We start from the raw sequence: 14,686 nt of genomic DNA, 5'->3' as shown, positions 1-14,686 counted from the left end.
CCCCGACACCGCCTGCCTCCCCCCGACACCGCCTGCCTCCCCCCGACACCGCCTGCCTCCCCCCGACACCGCCTGCCTCCCCCCGACACCGCCTGCCTCCCCCCGACACCGCCTGCCTCCCCCCGACACCGCCTGCCTCCCCCCGACACCGCCTGCCTCCCCCCGACACCGCCTGCCTCCCCTGACACCACCACAAATGATGCCAGCCACCTCACCAAGGCTTAACGTTCACACGACCTGTGCTTGTTTTATTGGCCTCCTCAAAATTTATTCTAAATAGATATTAGTACAGTACGTAGGCTGTTAGAGGAGGGAGGGAGGGATCCAGGAAACAAACCCCCCCCCTCCTACCCACTCCCCCAATGGCTCAGAGAGCGACCGGCCGGCCACACAATGCTAGCCGTTATTTACACCCCAATTAAAAATTCTGTGAAAAGGAAATGTGTTCAAACTGTTTAAAATATGTACTGTATATATCACAATTTTCACCATTATTAATGCTCCAATATGACATTTTTGTAATAAAAAGGCTATTTTCAGTGTAGATAATGCGATAATTATCATTAAATTGACTCTTGGCATCTGACGACGAGAGGAGAGTGAGGTAGTGGCTGGTCTCTGTGGTCAGGTGGAGGGGGGGGGGGGGCATGGAGGCGCCAGTCACGTGTTGCCTCCCCTGACACCACTTGCCTCCTGACAACAACTCTCACCAATGCACCCCTGACACCATTTTATCACCATTTTTATCACCATTTCTCCCTAGAAACAATGGGTAAGGATAATAAATAAATATAAATATATAAATAAATATGTTTATTCAGGTACGGTACATACATACAAGTGATGTTACATTAATGGATTGATATATAGATAGAGCTAGTATATACAATGCCTAAAGCCACTATTACGCAATGCGTTTCGGGCAAGAAAAACATTAATATCTAGAACTTAATACTAATTGAGCATAAAGAATAAAAAGTGTTGAGAACAAATACAAATAACGATAAAAAAAAGGTGGAACATGACTGAAAAAGCAGTGCTTAATTTTTATCTTAAACTGGTTGAGAGAGGTACAGTCTTTAACATGGTTGGGAAGGTCATTCCACATTCTGGGTCCCTTGATTTGTAGAGCATTTCTAGTTTGATTTAAGTCGTACTCTTGGAATATCAAAACTGTGTTTATTTCTGGTGTGGTGCTCATGGGTTCTGTTACAACCTTCTATGAAGCTTTTGAGGTCAGGATTGGCATTACAGTTCAGCGTTTTATATATGTATAATACACATGAGAGAATGTGCAGTGACTTAATATCTAACATGTTCAGAGATTTGAGTAAGGGTACCGAGTGATGTCTGGGGCCAGAGTTGGATATTGTCCTAATAGCAGCTTTGTGTTGGGTAATAAGAGGACGTAAATGATTTTGGGTAGTAGAACCCCAAGCACAAATACCATAGTTGAGGTATGGATAGATGAGGGAGCAATAGAGAGTAACCAGGGCAGGGCGGGGTACATAATATCTGATCTTAGAAAGAATGCCAACAGTTTTTTAACTTTTTTTTTTATATATTTAGAATGTGACCCTGGAAATTCAGCTTGTGGTCGATGAGAACGCCAAGGAATTTGCCATCTAATTTGTTACAAATTTGGGTATTGTTTATTTTGAGATTTATCTGATTAGAGGATTTATTGCCAAACAGAATATAAAACGTTTTGTCAATGTTAAGGGTGAGTTTGTTGGCGGTTAGCCAAAGATGGACTTTCTCTAGCTCAGTATTTACTGTGGCATTTAGAGCAAGGGGGTCAGGACTGGAGTAAATGAAGGTTGTGTCGACAGCAAATAGAATTGGTTTGAGGTGTTGGGAGGCATTTGGAAGGTCATTAATGTAGATGAGAAAGAGGAGAGGGCCAAGTATGCTGCCCTGAGGAACACCAATGTTGATGGGTAGGGTGGGAGAAATTGTATTATTCACAGAAACATACTGGAGCCTGTCAGTAAGATAAGATTTGAGGTATTGCAGGGAGTGTCCTCTGACTCCATAATGATGTAATTTAAGAAGAAGGTTTTGATGGTTGACAGTGTCAAAAGCCTTACGCAGGTCCACAAATAACCCAACAGGAAACTCCTTTTTATCAAGAGCTGCGTGAATTAAGTTAATCATACTAATAAGTGCATCGTTAGTGCTTTTTTTGGGTCTGAAGCCATATTGACAAGAGCTAAGTATATTGTGTTTGGCTAGAAAAGAGTAAAGCTGCTTGTAGATTAGTTTTTCGAATATTTTTGACAAGTTAGGCAGGATTGATATAGGTCTGTAGTTGTTAACATCTGTGAGATCACCACATTTGTGGACAGGGGTTACTCTTGCTTTTTTTAGAATGTCAGGAAAGGTTTGGAGTTCAAGTGACTTGAAGAGCAATGCAATAGCAGGGGCTAGAGATCTGGAGGCTTTTTTGTAAATTAAAGTTGGTATCTCCTCGAGGGCACTAGACTTGGTTTTAAGGGAAAGGATTATTTCATTGACATCAGTGGAACTAGTAGGCTTTAGGTACAGAGACTGTGGATAGTTACCTGTAAGATAGTCCTTAGCATCAGTACAGGAAGATGGAATATCATTTGCAAGGGATGACCCAATGGAAGAGAAGAACCTATTGAACTCAATAGCAGAATCAGAGGCTGAAAGCTGACCAGCGTTATTGGAAAGGAGTGTTGCTTTGTTATTTAAAATCTTCTTTGATCCCAATATTTGTGAAATTGTGCTCCAAGTTTTTTTAATGTTGCTCTTTATTTGGGTAAATTTATCTTCATAGTATTTAGTTTTGGCTCGTCTAATTATTTTAGATAGCAATAACGAGTAATTCTTTGAGAATTCTTTGGAGACTGTTCCTAGCCTATACTTCTTCTCAAGGTCGTGTTTTTTGTTAATGGATTTAAGTATTCCCTTTGTAAGCCAAGGATTGTTAAGTCTTTTGCTTGCGACTTGTTTTGTAAGCATAGGACAGTGGGTGTTATAAAGGCTAAGAGTTGTTTGAAGAAAAGATTGCACTGCTAGGTTGATGTCCCCTATGTTACCTAACTCGGACTCCCAGTTGACATTATCAGCAGCAGTTATAAAATTGTTTATAGCAGTTTCATTGTGCAGCCTAAAGCTTAACTCCCTTGTCTCTAGAGGTGGTTTGCTAATGTTAGTTAAGAGAAATGTGGGGTAATGGTCTGTAGTGCTATCGGTGATTATACCTGAAGTAAGCGGAGAGGTTATGTTAGTCCAGATGTGATCTAGAGTCGTGGCAGTACTATCAGTGATTCTAGTTGGTCTAGTGATTAAGGGTATGAGGAAGCAGGAATTCATACAGTTGAGGAAGCTAACAGCAGTAGGGTGTTCAGGCTCGCAGAGGTTAATATTTAAGTCCCCTGCGATAATTAGATGGTTTTTGTTCAATCTGTTATCTAGTATTAGATTTCTAAGGTTCGAGTTGAATTCAGACACATCAGTGTTAGGAATTCTATAGACTGCACCCACAGACAGGACAGACTCGGCACCCTTGACTCTGAAACTGGCGAAGATATACTCCCCACAGCAGTCTCTAGTTCTAATTATTTTTAAGCATGTTAGTTCTTGGTGGTAGTAAAGAGCAGTACCACCACCTCTCTGCATTTGACGATAGTTGTGAATTGCCGAGTAGTTAGGCATGTTAAAGAGTTGAGTATTATCCTCTTATTATTATAAAGAGTTGAGTATTATCCTCTTATTATTATTATTATAAAACACTACATAACTGTTTACACTCTGGCGAATCATAGTTGATGACAGCCAGCTCTGACGCTCGGCCTCGGTGACCGCTTGGACGAACATTCCTCGCTTAATCGAACATTTGTATATTCCACTGAACATTTGGTACCGAATTCAATTTGTTCGGCTCTTCCGGGAATTCGATAGAGCGGGGTTCGTTAGACTGAGGAAGCACTGTAATTACACTTAGGTAATTATACACGGCGGCTTCATACCACCACCGGGCGAAGCGAGTGTTACTACAAGATGGTTGCAAACACTAACAAACGGCTTTCTCTCAATTCCCATGAATTTCTATGGGAAAACTGCCCCTGAACATCGGAAAGATATTCCCCGTTCACTCTACTGCTACAAAACACTAGCAGATCAGAACGTCTGATTAATCACTGGGAGGGGGAATCACGAGTCCATTACCCGCTCGTATGAACTTTACCCACTTCCCACGATTCTTTCCGATACACTCCCTGTCTGTCTCCTATGCAACCTATGACGAGTTCCCGGATTTTGTTTGTCCCATGGATCCACGTCGTAGTTGGAGGAATGGAGATGTACTAGTAGCTACCGCCACGACGCCCTTTACTCGGCTGGCTGACCAAGGATTTCGTCGAACACAGGCGGAAGCTGGAAGGAGAATGGCTCCCATCCGGCCAGGGGCAGGCAAGGTGCCAACTTCTCAATCCTCAAAGGAACCAATCAGAGGAAGGCATACAGCGGCCTATCTCCTCGGTCAATCACAGGTGAGGTTGTATGGTCTGCAGGGAGGCTTCCAAGATGGCCGCTGGCGTTGCTATGGTAACAGAGTGGGCGACAGTTGGCAGGGTACCTCTTCACGGCCTCCCGCCACTCTCTGCTCGCTTCTGTCTCCCTCAACTCTTCACAATAAAAGCTACTCCTCGCACGCTCTCTTTCCACAAATGTGGTACAACCGCCATTGTAACATATTTGGAATGTTGATGACAGGCTCTCCAGTGTGCCCAAACATGGAATGTTTCAGGTACGGGTTGCCAATTCTAGTCAAAGTGCATGGCCGTGCACTTGCTGCAGTGCACGGCTAGCGTTACGGGCATGTACACCAGTGGAACATTTAGCTGGTGACAACTCATTCCCTCACAATAGGGAGGCGTTGATTTTATTTGTTATTTGATCCAGTTATAGAGAACAATTTGTTATTGATTCTAATGCTGACTGGAGGTTTTAAATAATTGATTTTTCTTTGAACGAGTTGCTAAATTAATGTTTGTATTGGTTAATTGATTAGTACAAGAACAGCAACACAATTAGTTGCATATTGTATTAAATAATAAGTGGGGTCGGTTTTTTTCCCGACAAGTACAGAACCCTGTGGGACTCTGCTTTTATTATCTCGCCATTCTGAGCATTCCCCTCACTGTAACTCGGTAGTAGTTGTTGTTTTTTAGATTCAGCTACTCGGAACGAGTTCAAAGTAGCATGGGCTATGGTGAGCCCACTAGTAACTATCATTTTAGATTCGGGTCCTGGAACAATAGTTCCATGTAGCATGGGCCCGTCTGGGTAACTCGGTTTTTTGCTGCTTTGATACTTACCCACTGGAACAATCTTGCCTGTTTCTCCAACTTATGGGGTAATATGTCAAAGGCTTTCTGACAGTCCCAAGAAAATTCTTTATCTTGTCTAATTTGTCACCTGGTCACAGAATTCTATTAAACCTGTGAAGCATGAATTATCATCTGTGAATTCATGTTTCTTCCCTCTAAATGTGCTGCTGGTTTTTTTTTCATCATTGTCTTCATGAACTTTCATGGTTTATACACAAGTTAGGGACACCGGCCTGAAGCACAGGGACTTCTGCCTATAACCTTCTTGTATATTGGTAATAATATAGCTGATTTCCAAATGTTTCTGGTAGGTCTCCTGTTTCCAGTGATCCATTATACACCAAAGAGAGTGGTAGGCACAGTGCTTCTGCATCCTCTTTTAGTATCCACGGTGAGATTCTCAGGTCCAACAGCCTTTGAGAAGATCTTTTGCAACAAGATGGAGTTCGAAGCAGCATCATGGGTAACCCCAAACTCCTAGCAGATTTGGGCACATACCAGGTTAAATAATCTTTAGCATATCATAGTCTAAGGGTTAAGGTGCTCATCTGGCAGTTATTCAGGGCGCTGGTACGATCCCCGTCCTTATCCATATATGTTCTCGTAGATAGATCACGCTATTGTGATTTCCTTGTGTACAGTATTTGATTAGTGTGTTTGATGGAGAACACTGCTATCTGCACCAGTGTGTGTTTAATTACCTAAGTGTAATTACCTAAGTGTAGTTACAGGATGAGAGCTACGCTCGTGGTGTCCCTTCTTCCCAGCACTCTGTCATATAACGCTTTGAAACAACTGACGGTCTTGGCCTCCACCACCTTCTCACTTAACTTGTTCCAACCGTCTACCACTCTATTTGCGAAGGTAAATTTTCTTATATTTCTTCGGCATCTGTGTTTAGCTAGTTTAAATCTATGACCTCTTATTCTTGAAGTGCCAGGTCTCTGGAAATCTTCCCTGTCGATTTTATCAATTCCTGTTACTATTTTGTATGTAGTGATCACATCACCTCTTTTTCTTCTGTCTTCTAGTTTTGGCATGTTTAATGCTTCTAACCTCTCCTCGTAGCTCTTACCCTTCAGTTCTGGGAGCCACTTAGTAGCATGTCTTTGCACCTTTTCCAGTTTGTTGATGTGCTTCTTAAGATATGGGCACCACACAACAGCTGCATATTCTAGCTTTGGCCTAACAAAAGTCATGAACAATTTCTTTAGTATATCGCCTTCCATGTATTTAAATGCAATTCTGAAATTAGAAAGCATAGCATAGGCTCCTTGCACAATATTCTTTATGTGGTCCTCAGGTGATAGTTTTCTATCTAGAACCACCCCTAGATCTTTCTTTATCAGAATTCTTTAAAGATTTCTCACATAATATATAGGTTGTGTGGGGTCTATGTTCTCCTATTCCACATTCCATAACATGACATTTATTAACATTATATTCCATTTGCCAAGTGGTGCTCCATCTACTTATTTTGTCCAGGTCTTCTTGAAGGGCATGACAATCATCTAAATTTCTTATTCTTCCTATTATCTTAGCATCATCAGAAAACATGTTCATATAATTCTGTATACCAACTGGTAGATCATTTATGTACACAATAAACATCACTGGTGCAAGAACTGAACCCTGTGGTACTCCACTTGCGACATTTCTCCATTCCGATACATTGCCTCTGATTACTGCCCTCATTTTTCTATCAGTCAGAAAATTTTTCATCCATGATAGAAGCTTACCTGTCACCCCTCCAATATTTTCCAGTTTCCAGAACAACCTCTTATGTGGAACTCTGTCGAAAGCCTTTTTTAGGTGCAGATAGATGCAGTCAACCCAACCATCTCTTTCCTGTAATATCTCTGTGGCTCGATCATAGAAACTGAGTAAATTCGATACACAGGATCTTCCAGATCGAAAACCATACTGTCTGTCTGATATTATATCATTTCTCTCTAGGTGTTCTACCCATTTAGTTTTGATTAGTTTTTCCAATACTTTCACTATTACACTTGTCAATGATACAGGTCTATAATTGAGGGGGTCGTCCCTGCTGCCACTTTTGTAGATTGGAACTATGTTAGCCTGTTTCCACACGTCTGCTACGATTCCTGTACACAGGGATGACCTGAAAGATCAGGTGAAGTGGAATGCTGAGCTCAGATGCACATTCTCTCAGAACCCATGGTGAAACGCCATCTGGGCCAGCTGCTTTGTTCTTACCGAGCTCCTTGAGCATTTTTTCCACTTCGTCTCTAGACACCTCTATGTGCTCTATGTTGTTCTCTGGAATTCTTATTGTATCTGGTTCCCTAAAGATTTCATTTTGTACCAACACACTTTGGAACTTTTCGTTTAGTGTTTCACACATTTCCTTTTCATCTTCCGTGAATCTATTTCCCATTTTCAACCTCTGAATATTATCCTTTACCTGCAATTTGTTGTTTATGAATTTATAGAATAGACCTGGTTCTGTTTTACATTTGTCTGCAATCCCTTTTTCAAAATTTCTTTCTGCCTCTCTCCTCACTGCCGTGTAGGTGTTTCTCGCATCTTTGTATCGCTGGTATGTTTGGGGGTTCGGCCTCTTCCTGTATTGATTCCATTTTTGTGTCTTTTGGTCTCTAGCCCTCTAGCAATTTCTATTGAACCAATCCTGTATCCTAGTTCTGCATCTGCTTTGGTATAAATTTTTTTGTGCCTTTATCATATATTTCACAAAACTTGACATACATCTCATTCACTTCCTTGCCTAGCATCAAGTCTGTCCAATTATACTCACTAAAAAAATTTCTAAGGTCACCATAATGTCCTCTCCTGAAGTCTGGTTTTTCAACTGCTTCAACCTCCTTATTTTCTTCCAGCTTATAACGCATTGCATACTTTATTCCCAAAAAGACAGTCACTTTTACCCAAGGGAGGAAGGTACTGAATGTCAAATATTTCTTCCTCCTTCCTGGTAAATATCAAATCTAGCATGGAGGGAACGTCCCCTTCCCTCATCCTCGTAGCTTGTTTAACATGTTGATACAAGAATGTTTCCAGGATGAGGTCTACAAATTTACAGGTCCAAAAATCTTCTGTTTTAGCTTCATATGCTTCCCAGTTTATGGATTTAAAGTTGAAGTCACCGACTATCAACAGTCGTGATCTATTGTTATCCGCTCTCGCTATAATCTCTCTCATTATTGTTATAAGACCTTCACGTTTACTATCTAGCTCCTCCTTTGACCATGTGCTGCTTGGCGGTGGACTATATGCATTTATTATCATTAGTTTATCATCCTCATGGCAGATCTCTAGTGCTATTATGTCAACTTCTTGTGGATTGGCAGTCATTATTTCGTTCACCTTTAGGTGTTCTTTTACCAGCACAGCAACGCCACCGCCTTTCCTAATTTTTCTGTCCCGTCTCCAAATTGAGTAGCCCCTTGGGAATATGACCTCATTTAAAATTACATCTTCAAGTTTTGTCTCCGTGAGTGCAATAATGTCTGGTGTGGTGTGTGTGTGTGTGTGTGTGTACTCACCTATTTGTACTCCCCTATTTGTGCTTGCAGGATCGAGCATTGACTCTTGGATCCCGCCTTTCCAGCTATCGGTTGTTTACAGCAATGACTCCTGTCCCATTTCCCTATCATTCCTAGTTTTAAAAGTATGAATAGTATTTGCTTCCACAACCTGTTCCCCAAGTGCATTCCATTTTTCCACTACTCTCACGCTAAAAGAAAACTTCCTAACATCTCTGTGACTCATCTGAGTTTCCACCCATGTCCCCTCGTTCTGTTATTATTACGTGTGAACATTTCATCTATTTCCACTTTGTCAATTCCCCTGAGTATTTTATATGTCCCTATCATATCTCCTCTCTCCCTTCTTTTCTCTAGTGTCGTAAGGTTCAGTTCCTTCAGCCGCTCTTCATATCCCATCCCTCGTAACTCTGGGACAAGCCTCGTCGCAAACCTCTGAACCTTCTCCAGTTTCTTTGTGTTTCTTCAGGTGGGGGCTCCATGATGGCGCGGCATACTCTAAGACGGGTCTCACGTAGGCAGTGTAAAGCGCCCTAAAAGCCTCCTCATTTAGGTTTCTGAATGAAGTTCTAATTTTCGCCAGTGTAGAGTACGCTGCTGTCGTTATCCTATTTATATGTGCCTCAGGAGTTAGATTAGGTGTCACATCCACTCCCAGGTCTCTTTCTCGAATCGTTACAGGAAGGCTGTTCCCCTTCATTGTGTACTGTCCCTTTGGTCTCCTGTCACGTGATCCCATTTCCATAACTTTACATTTACTGGTGTTAAACTCCAGTAGCCATTTCCCTGACCATCTCTGCAGCCTGTTTAAGTCCTCTTGGAGGATCCTACAATCCTCGTCTGTCACAACTCTTCTCATTAATTTTGCGTCATCCGCAAACATTGACATGTATGATTCCACTCCTGTAAACATATCATTTACGTAAATTAGAAAGAGGATTGATCCCAGCACCGATCCTTGAGGTACTCCACTTGTTACTGTTCGCCAGTCCGACTTCTCGCCCCTTACCATTACCCACTGGCTCCTTCCTGTTAGGTAGTTCTTCACCCATACTAGGGCCTTTCCGCTTGCTCCTGCCTGCCTCTCAAGTTTGTATAGCAGTCTCATGTGCGGTACCGTATCAAAGGCCTTTTGGCAGTCAAGAAATATGCAGTCTGCCCAGCCTTCTCTGTCCTGCCTTATCCTTGTTACTTTATCATAGAATTCTAAAAGGTTTGTTAGGCATGATTTCCCTGTCCAGAACCCATGTTGGTGCTTGTTTACAAACCCAATGCTCTCCAGGTGCTCAACAAGTCTTAGCCTAATTATTCTTTCAAGTATTTTGCAGGGGATGCTTGTCAGTGATACGGGTCTGTAGTTAAGTGCCTCCTCCCTATCACCTTTTTTGAAAATCGGTACGACATTTGCCTCCTTCCAGCAACTGGGCAATTCTCCCGACATAAGTGACTCATTAAAGATCATTGCCAGAGGCACGCTGAGAGCCTGCGCTGCCTCTTTAAGTATCCACGGTGATACTTTGTCTGGTCCAACAGCTTTATTTGCATCCAGTTTTGTCAACTGTTTCATTACATCCTCTGCTGTCACCTCTATATCTGATAGTCTTTCATCTTGGGTAATCTCTTCTAACAATGGGAGCTGCTCAGGCTCGGTTGTGAACACTCCATGGAATTTTGCATTCAGTACCTCACAGATTTCCTTTGTGTGTGTGTGTGTGTGTGTAATTACCTAAGTGTAGTTACAGGATGAGAGCTACGCTCGTGGTGTCCCGTCTTCCCAGCACTCTTTGTCATATAACGCTTTGAAACTACTGACGGTCTTGGCCTCCACCACCTTCTCACTTAACTTGTTCCAACCGTCTACCACTCTATTTGCGAAGGTGAATTTTCTTATATTTCTTCGGCATCTGTGTTTAGCTAGTTTAAATCTATGACCTCTTGTTCTTGAAGTTCCAGGTCTCAGGAAGTCTTCCCTGTCGATTTTGTCAATTCCTGTTACTATTTTGTATGTAGTGATCATATCACCTCTTTTTCTTCTGTCTTCTAGTTTTGGCATATTTAATGCTTCTAACCTCTCCTCGTAGCTCTTGCCCTTCAGTTCTGGGAGCCACTTAGTAGCATGTCTTTGCACCTTTTCCAGTTTGTTGATATGCTTCTTAAGATATGGGCATAAGATATGGGTGTGTGTGTGTGTGTGTGCGCGGATTGTGTGTAATGCTTGGGTTGGCGACCAGCACGGTGCCTCCGGACTCCCAGTGGAGTTGGGCAGATCCAAGGTTAAATAATCTTAATCATATCATAGTCCATGGGTTACGACACGTCTGGGGTTAACCATGGTGCTGGGTCGATCCACGTCCTGCTCCAAAGATTTTCCAACAGCCTCTGTCACGTCCAGCTTCCAACAGATGCCTTTTAACCTCATCTCTGGCAATCTCTAAGTCTTCCAAAGTTGCTTGCTTTACTGCTGCATCTCTGTAAACTTCAGAAGTCCTGGGACTTCTTGCTCTATTGTGAAGACCGCTTGGAATCTCTTGATTCACACACTTTGCCATTCTCTCTGTTCCCCCCTTTTTAAGTTTCATCACCCGTTCTTTTTCTGTTTTCATATGAGTGGGTCAGTTTTGGTTGGGTCTTGACTCTGCTTGTGATATCATTTTCATACAGTCTCTCCGCTTCTCTTCTCACTCCTGAAGTACTCATTCCTGGCCCTCTGGTATCTATGCTCTCAGGTATTCTGTTATTCCTGTAGTTTCTCCATTTCCTTGTACTTGATTATTTTGCTTCCTACGTTCCTGATAGTACTGTTGAGGCTAATAGTTTAGTGTTTTAAAATTAGTACAGATTTTGATACATGATTGATAATGAGACAAAATTTTGGTGCAGTGCTGTGGGATTGAACTCGCTCCTCTGGTTATCCCAGATTCACCCAAGATAAGAGTGCATCTTGGGTGCATTCCACAACATTGCTCCAAATTTTGTCATGAAGAAAAATTGTTGTATCTAAATTGTATCCACATCGTATGGGGCAGTAGGCCACTGCTTCTTCCCAAGTTTTTATGTTCTGAACTATTGCAGGTGATTGCAGCGACCTGGGCCATCTAGCGCGACCACTGCTGGTAGCTGGCCTGCGTCACGAGGTGAACGACCTGGTGTGGGCGTGTGAGAACCACCTGGCGGCCGAACTCTCGCCCACCGCCACCCCCGACATGCTGTTGCTGGCGCACAAATATGGGGCTGCAAGGCTCCGCGAGGCCGCCCTCCAATATGCCCTCCAACACGTGCGTATTGTCCCCCACCCCTCTTGTGCCCACATTCTCGCACATCATGTCTTTTTCTTGTCCATAGCCTAGTTTGGCGGCAATGCATGATCACCCAGACTCCTGTTTGTACACTTACGTTGTTATGAATGTGTGTAAAAGTCTGCGTTGCTTTCGTCTTGCACATCTTTCGTCATGTGATGCAAAGCAGAGTGCTGTTCCACTGTACTACCTGTGCCCTAAACCTCGACTAGATGAAATAGACGTTCACACTATATATCTCAATGGAATGATGTCATTCCTAACGAGACAACTCGTGACGTCTCTAGATCTTTGTGTCGTGCAGTGTGGATCACATCCATGCCCTCATCCACCACAGATGGAACTTTCATTCAGATAGGTATTTAGGCTGGTGACGCTCGTGCTTGGACAGTAAAACTCACCTTAGGTAGTAACAGTAGGATTATCTCAAATGTTGCTCCCAGTGTGACATGAATTATCTTCCTGTAAGGATAAATGTAAATTTTTAGGAGCACTTCTAAAATTATTTGAAATAATTTGTAAGAATTTAGTAATATTTTTTTAACAATTTTAAGAAAGAGTTAAAGGCTTAATTAATAAGTAAGGCTATTTATGTGTCTGTATCAAGACATACCCTCTGTACCATGATGGGCTAAATGTATCTAGACCACAAGTTCTCTCTAGCTTTACATAGGGTGTGGAAGGTGCCAGCTCCTAACCACAATGTAATTTTTATGACCCACATTAGGTGTAGGTAGTGTGAGATACCCGCTCACACTGATGCATCTATAGTGACTTCCAAACTCCAAATAATTCTGGTAGACCCTCTGGATGAGATTTTTTTTAGCCCATCATGGAACAGTGGATGGTACATCTCTTGGGAGCCCAGAGATGCCAGTTGAGTTCCATCTATTGTCATAATATTTTCTGAGATACATTATTTATAGTGTGACTTCATTGTTAAAATAGATGTTGTATTGCCTCTTGTGACTGATTAGTTTCAAGGTGAATGAGCATAAAATAATTTAAAACATTTAAATTCGTTATGTTCTCTTACTATAATTATTTGTTAATTTGGGTGGGCACGTTAACCAAACGCTGGGTTAACATCTATGAGGACGCACATAGACAATGTCTATGTGCGTTCATGTAGCAACTGAAAACATCTGTGTGCGTTCATTCAGCCCTGGCAATGTCCATGGGCGTTCATGCAGTTTCTGCATGGTCCATGGTGTGATGGTATCTAATATTTTACATGTATCTTTCCTACAGGCAGCAGAGGTGACAATGCAGCCTTCCTGGGCATCCCTTGCTGCCCGTGCTCCCAACCTCATTTTCGAGTTCTCGCAACGTCTCGCCCAGCAACCCAATGTCAACATAGCATGCCATCCAACATTAAGACCTGACTCCATCGCACACCGGGGACTCACCCCACCTATCCCACATTAAGGACCAACTCCATCCCGCACCAGGGACTAACTACATTCCACACCAGGATATGATTCCATCCCAAATCAACGACACTCGTCTGATATCTGGGACTGAGTACATCCCATACCAAGGAGTGATTCGATCTCGCATCAAAGACCGACTTCATCCCGCACCAGAGACTGACTCTACCCCACTCCAAAGACCGACTCTATCACACATCAGGGAACGACTCCATTCCACTCCAGGGGAATGACACTATCTCCCACCAGGAACCGACTCCATCCCACCATAGACTGACTCTATCTCGCATTGAAGACATAATTTCACTCCCACACAATTGGCATCACCTGACGGGTAAGATAGTATCCTCCTTCAGAAACTTCGCCAACACAACAATGTTATATCCTGCAGCTCTAACTATTGATTTGTCATCTTACGTGGCGATCAAACATTGTCTTGAGGCTTCATAATAAGAGCGCATCAGGCTCGGTTTATTGCAAGGACAGGCTATTTATGTGAAATTATGTAAATATCATATCAATGTTTATATCCACACACACGTGCATACTCTCACACAAACCAGTGCTTAAATAATATCTTCACTACCAGATTCTAGTTATTTTTAATCGCCAGCCCCACCCTATCTGCCCCATTGTCGTCTTGAGGGGGCTTGGTGGGCGGCTGCTGGAGTGTGATGCTCCATGGGTCAGTCCTTCTGTGACCTTAATTTTCTAAATATATTATTATTATTAATTATTATTATTATTATTATTATTATTATGCTCCTGTTGCTGTCCTCTCGAATTCTGCCGGATGACTTTTCCTTATGTTTCGTTTTTCTCCCCCCCCCCTCATCTCCTGTCTAATTGTCATTTCCCACCGACCTTTTGCCTGTTTTGATTATTCTTTCGGCCTTTTGTTTTGGCGCCCGGGTGTTTGAGAAGGCATACTCTTGCACCCGTAGAACTGTGGCACCCAACGTCTCACGCGAGGGGGATACTTTTATTGTCAATCCTTCTTTCGTCACTGAATGTGATCTCGACGGACTGACGGTTCTTAACCCTTACACTGCTCAGGGGTCATATGGACATTT

The 14,686-nt window shown here is 42.5% G+C and overlaps 1 protein-coding gene across 1 annotated transcript in view; it reads left to right on the top strand.

Annotated features, from left to right (window-relative positions):
• LOC123760572 (uncharacterized) overlaps positions 1-14,352 on the top strand; it is a 45,202-nt gene extending 30,850 nt beyond the window's left edge. The window contains exons 3-4 of the mRNA XM_069326260.1: positions 11,960-12,162; positions 13,435-14,352. Of these exons, the coding sequence (XP_069182361.1) occupies positions 11,960-12,162; positions 13,435-13,611 (380 nt within the window). The 3' untranslated portion in view covers positions 13,612-14,352. The remainder of the gene's footprint in view (positions 1-11,959; positions 12,163-13,434) is intronic.
• Positions 14,353-14,686: the final 334 nt, after the last annotated feature.

This window comes from Procambarus clarkii, chromosome 18 (genome assembly GCF_040958095.1).
Source record: "Procambarus clarkii isolate CNS0578487 chromosome 18, FALCON_Pclarkii_2.0, whole genome shotgun sequence".
In the NCBI taxonomy this organism is placed as follows: domain Eukaryota; kingdom Metazoa; phylum Arthropoda; class Malacostraca; order Decapoda; family Cambaridae; genus Procambarus; species Procambarus clarkii.
Note: the sequence above shows the minus strand (reverse complement) of the source record. Positions and strands in the feature narration are given on the sequence as shown.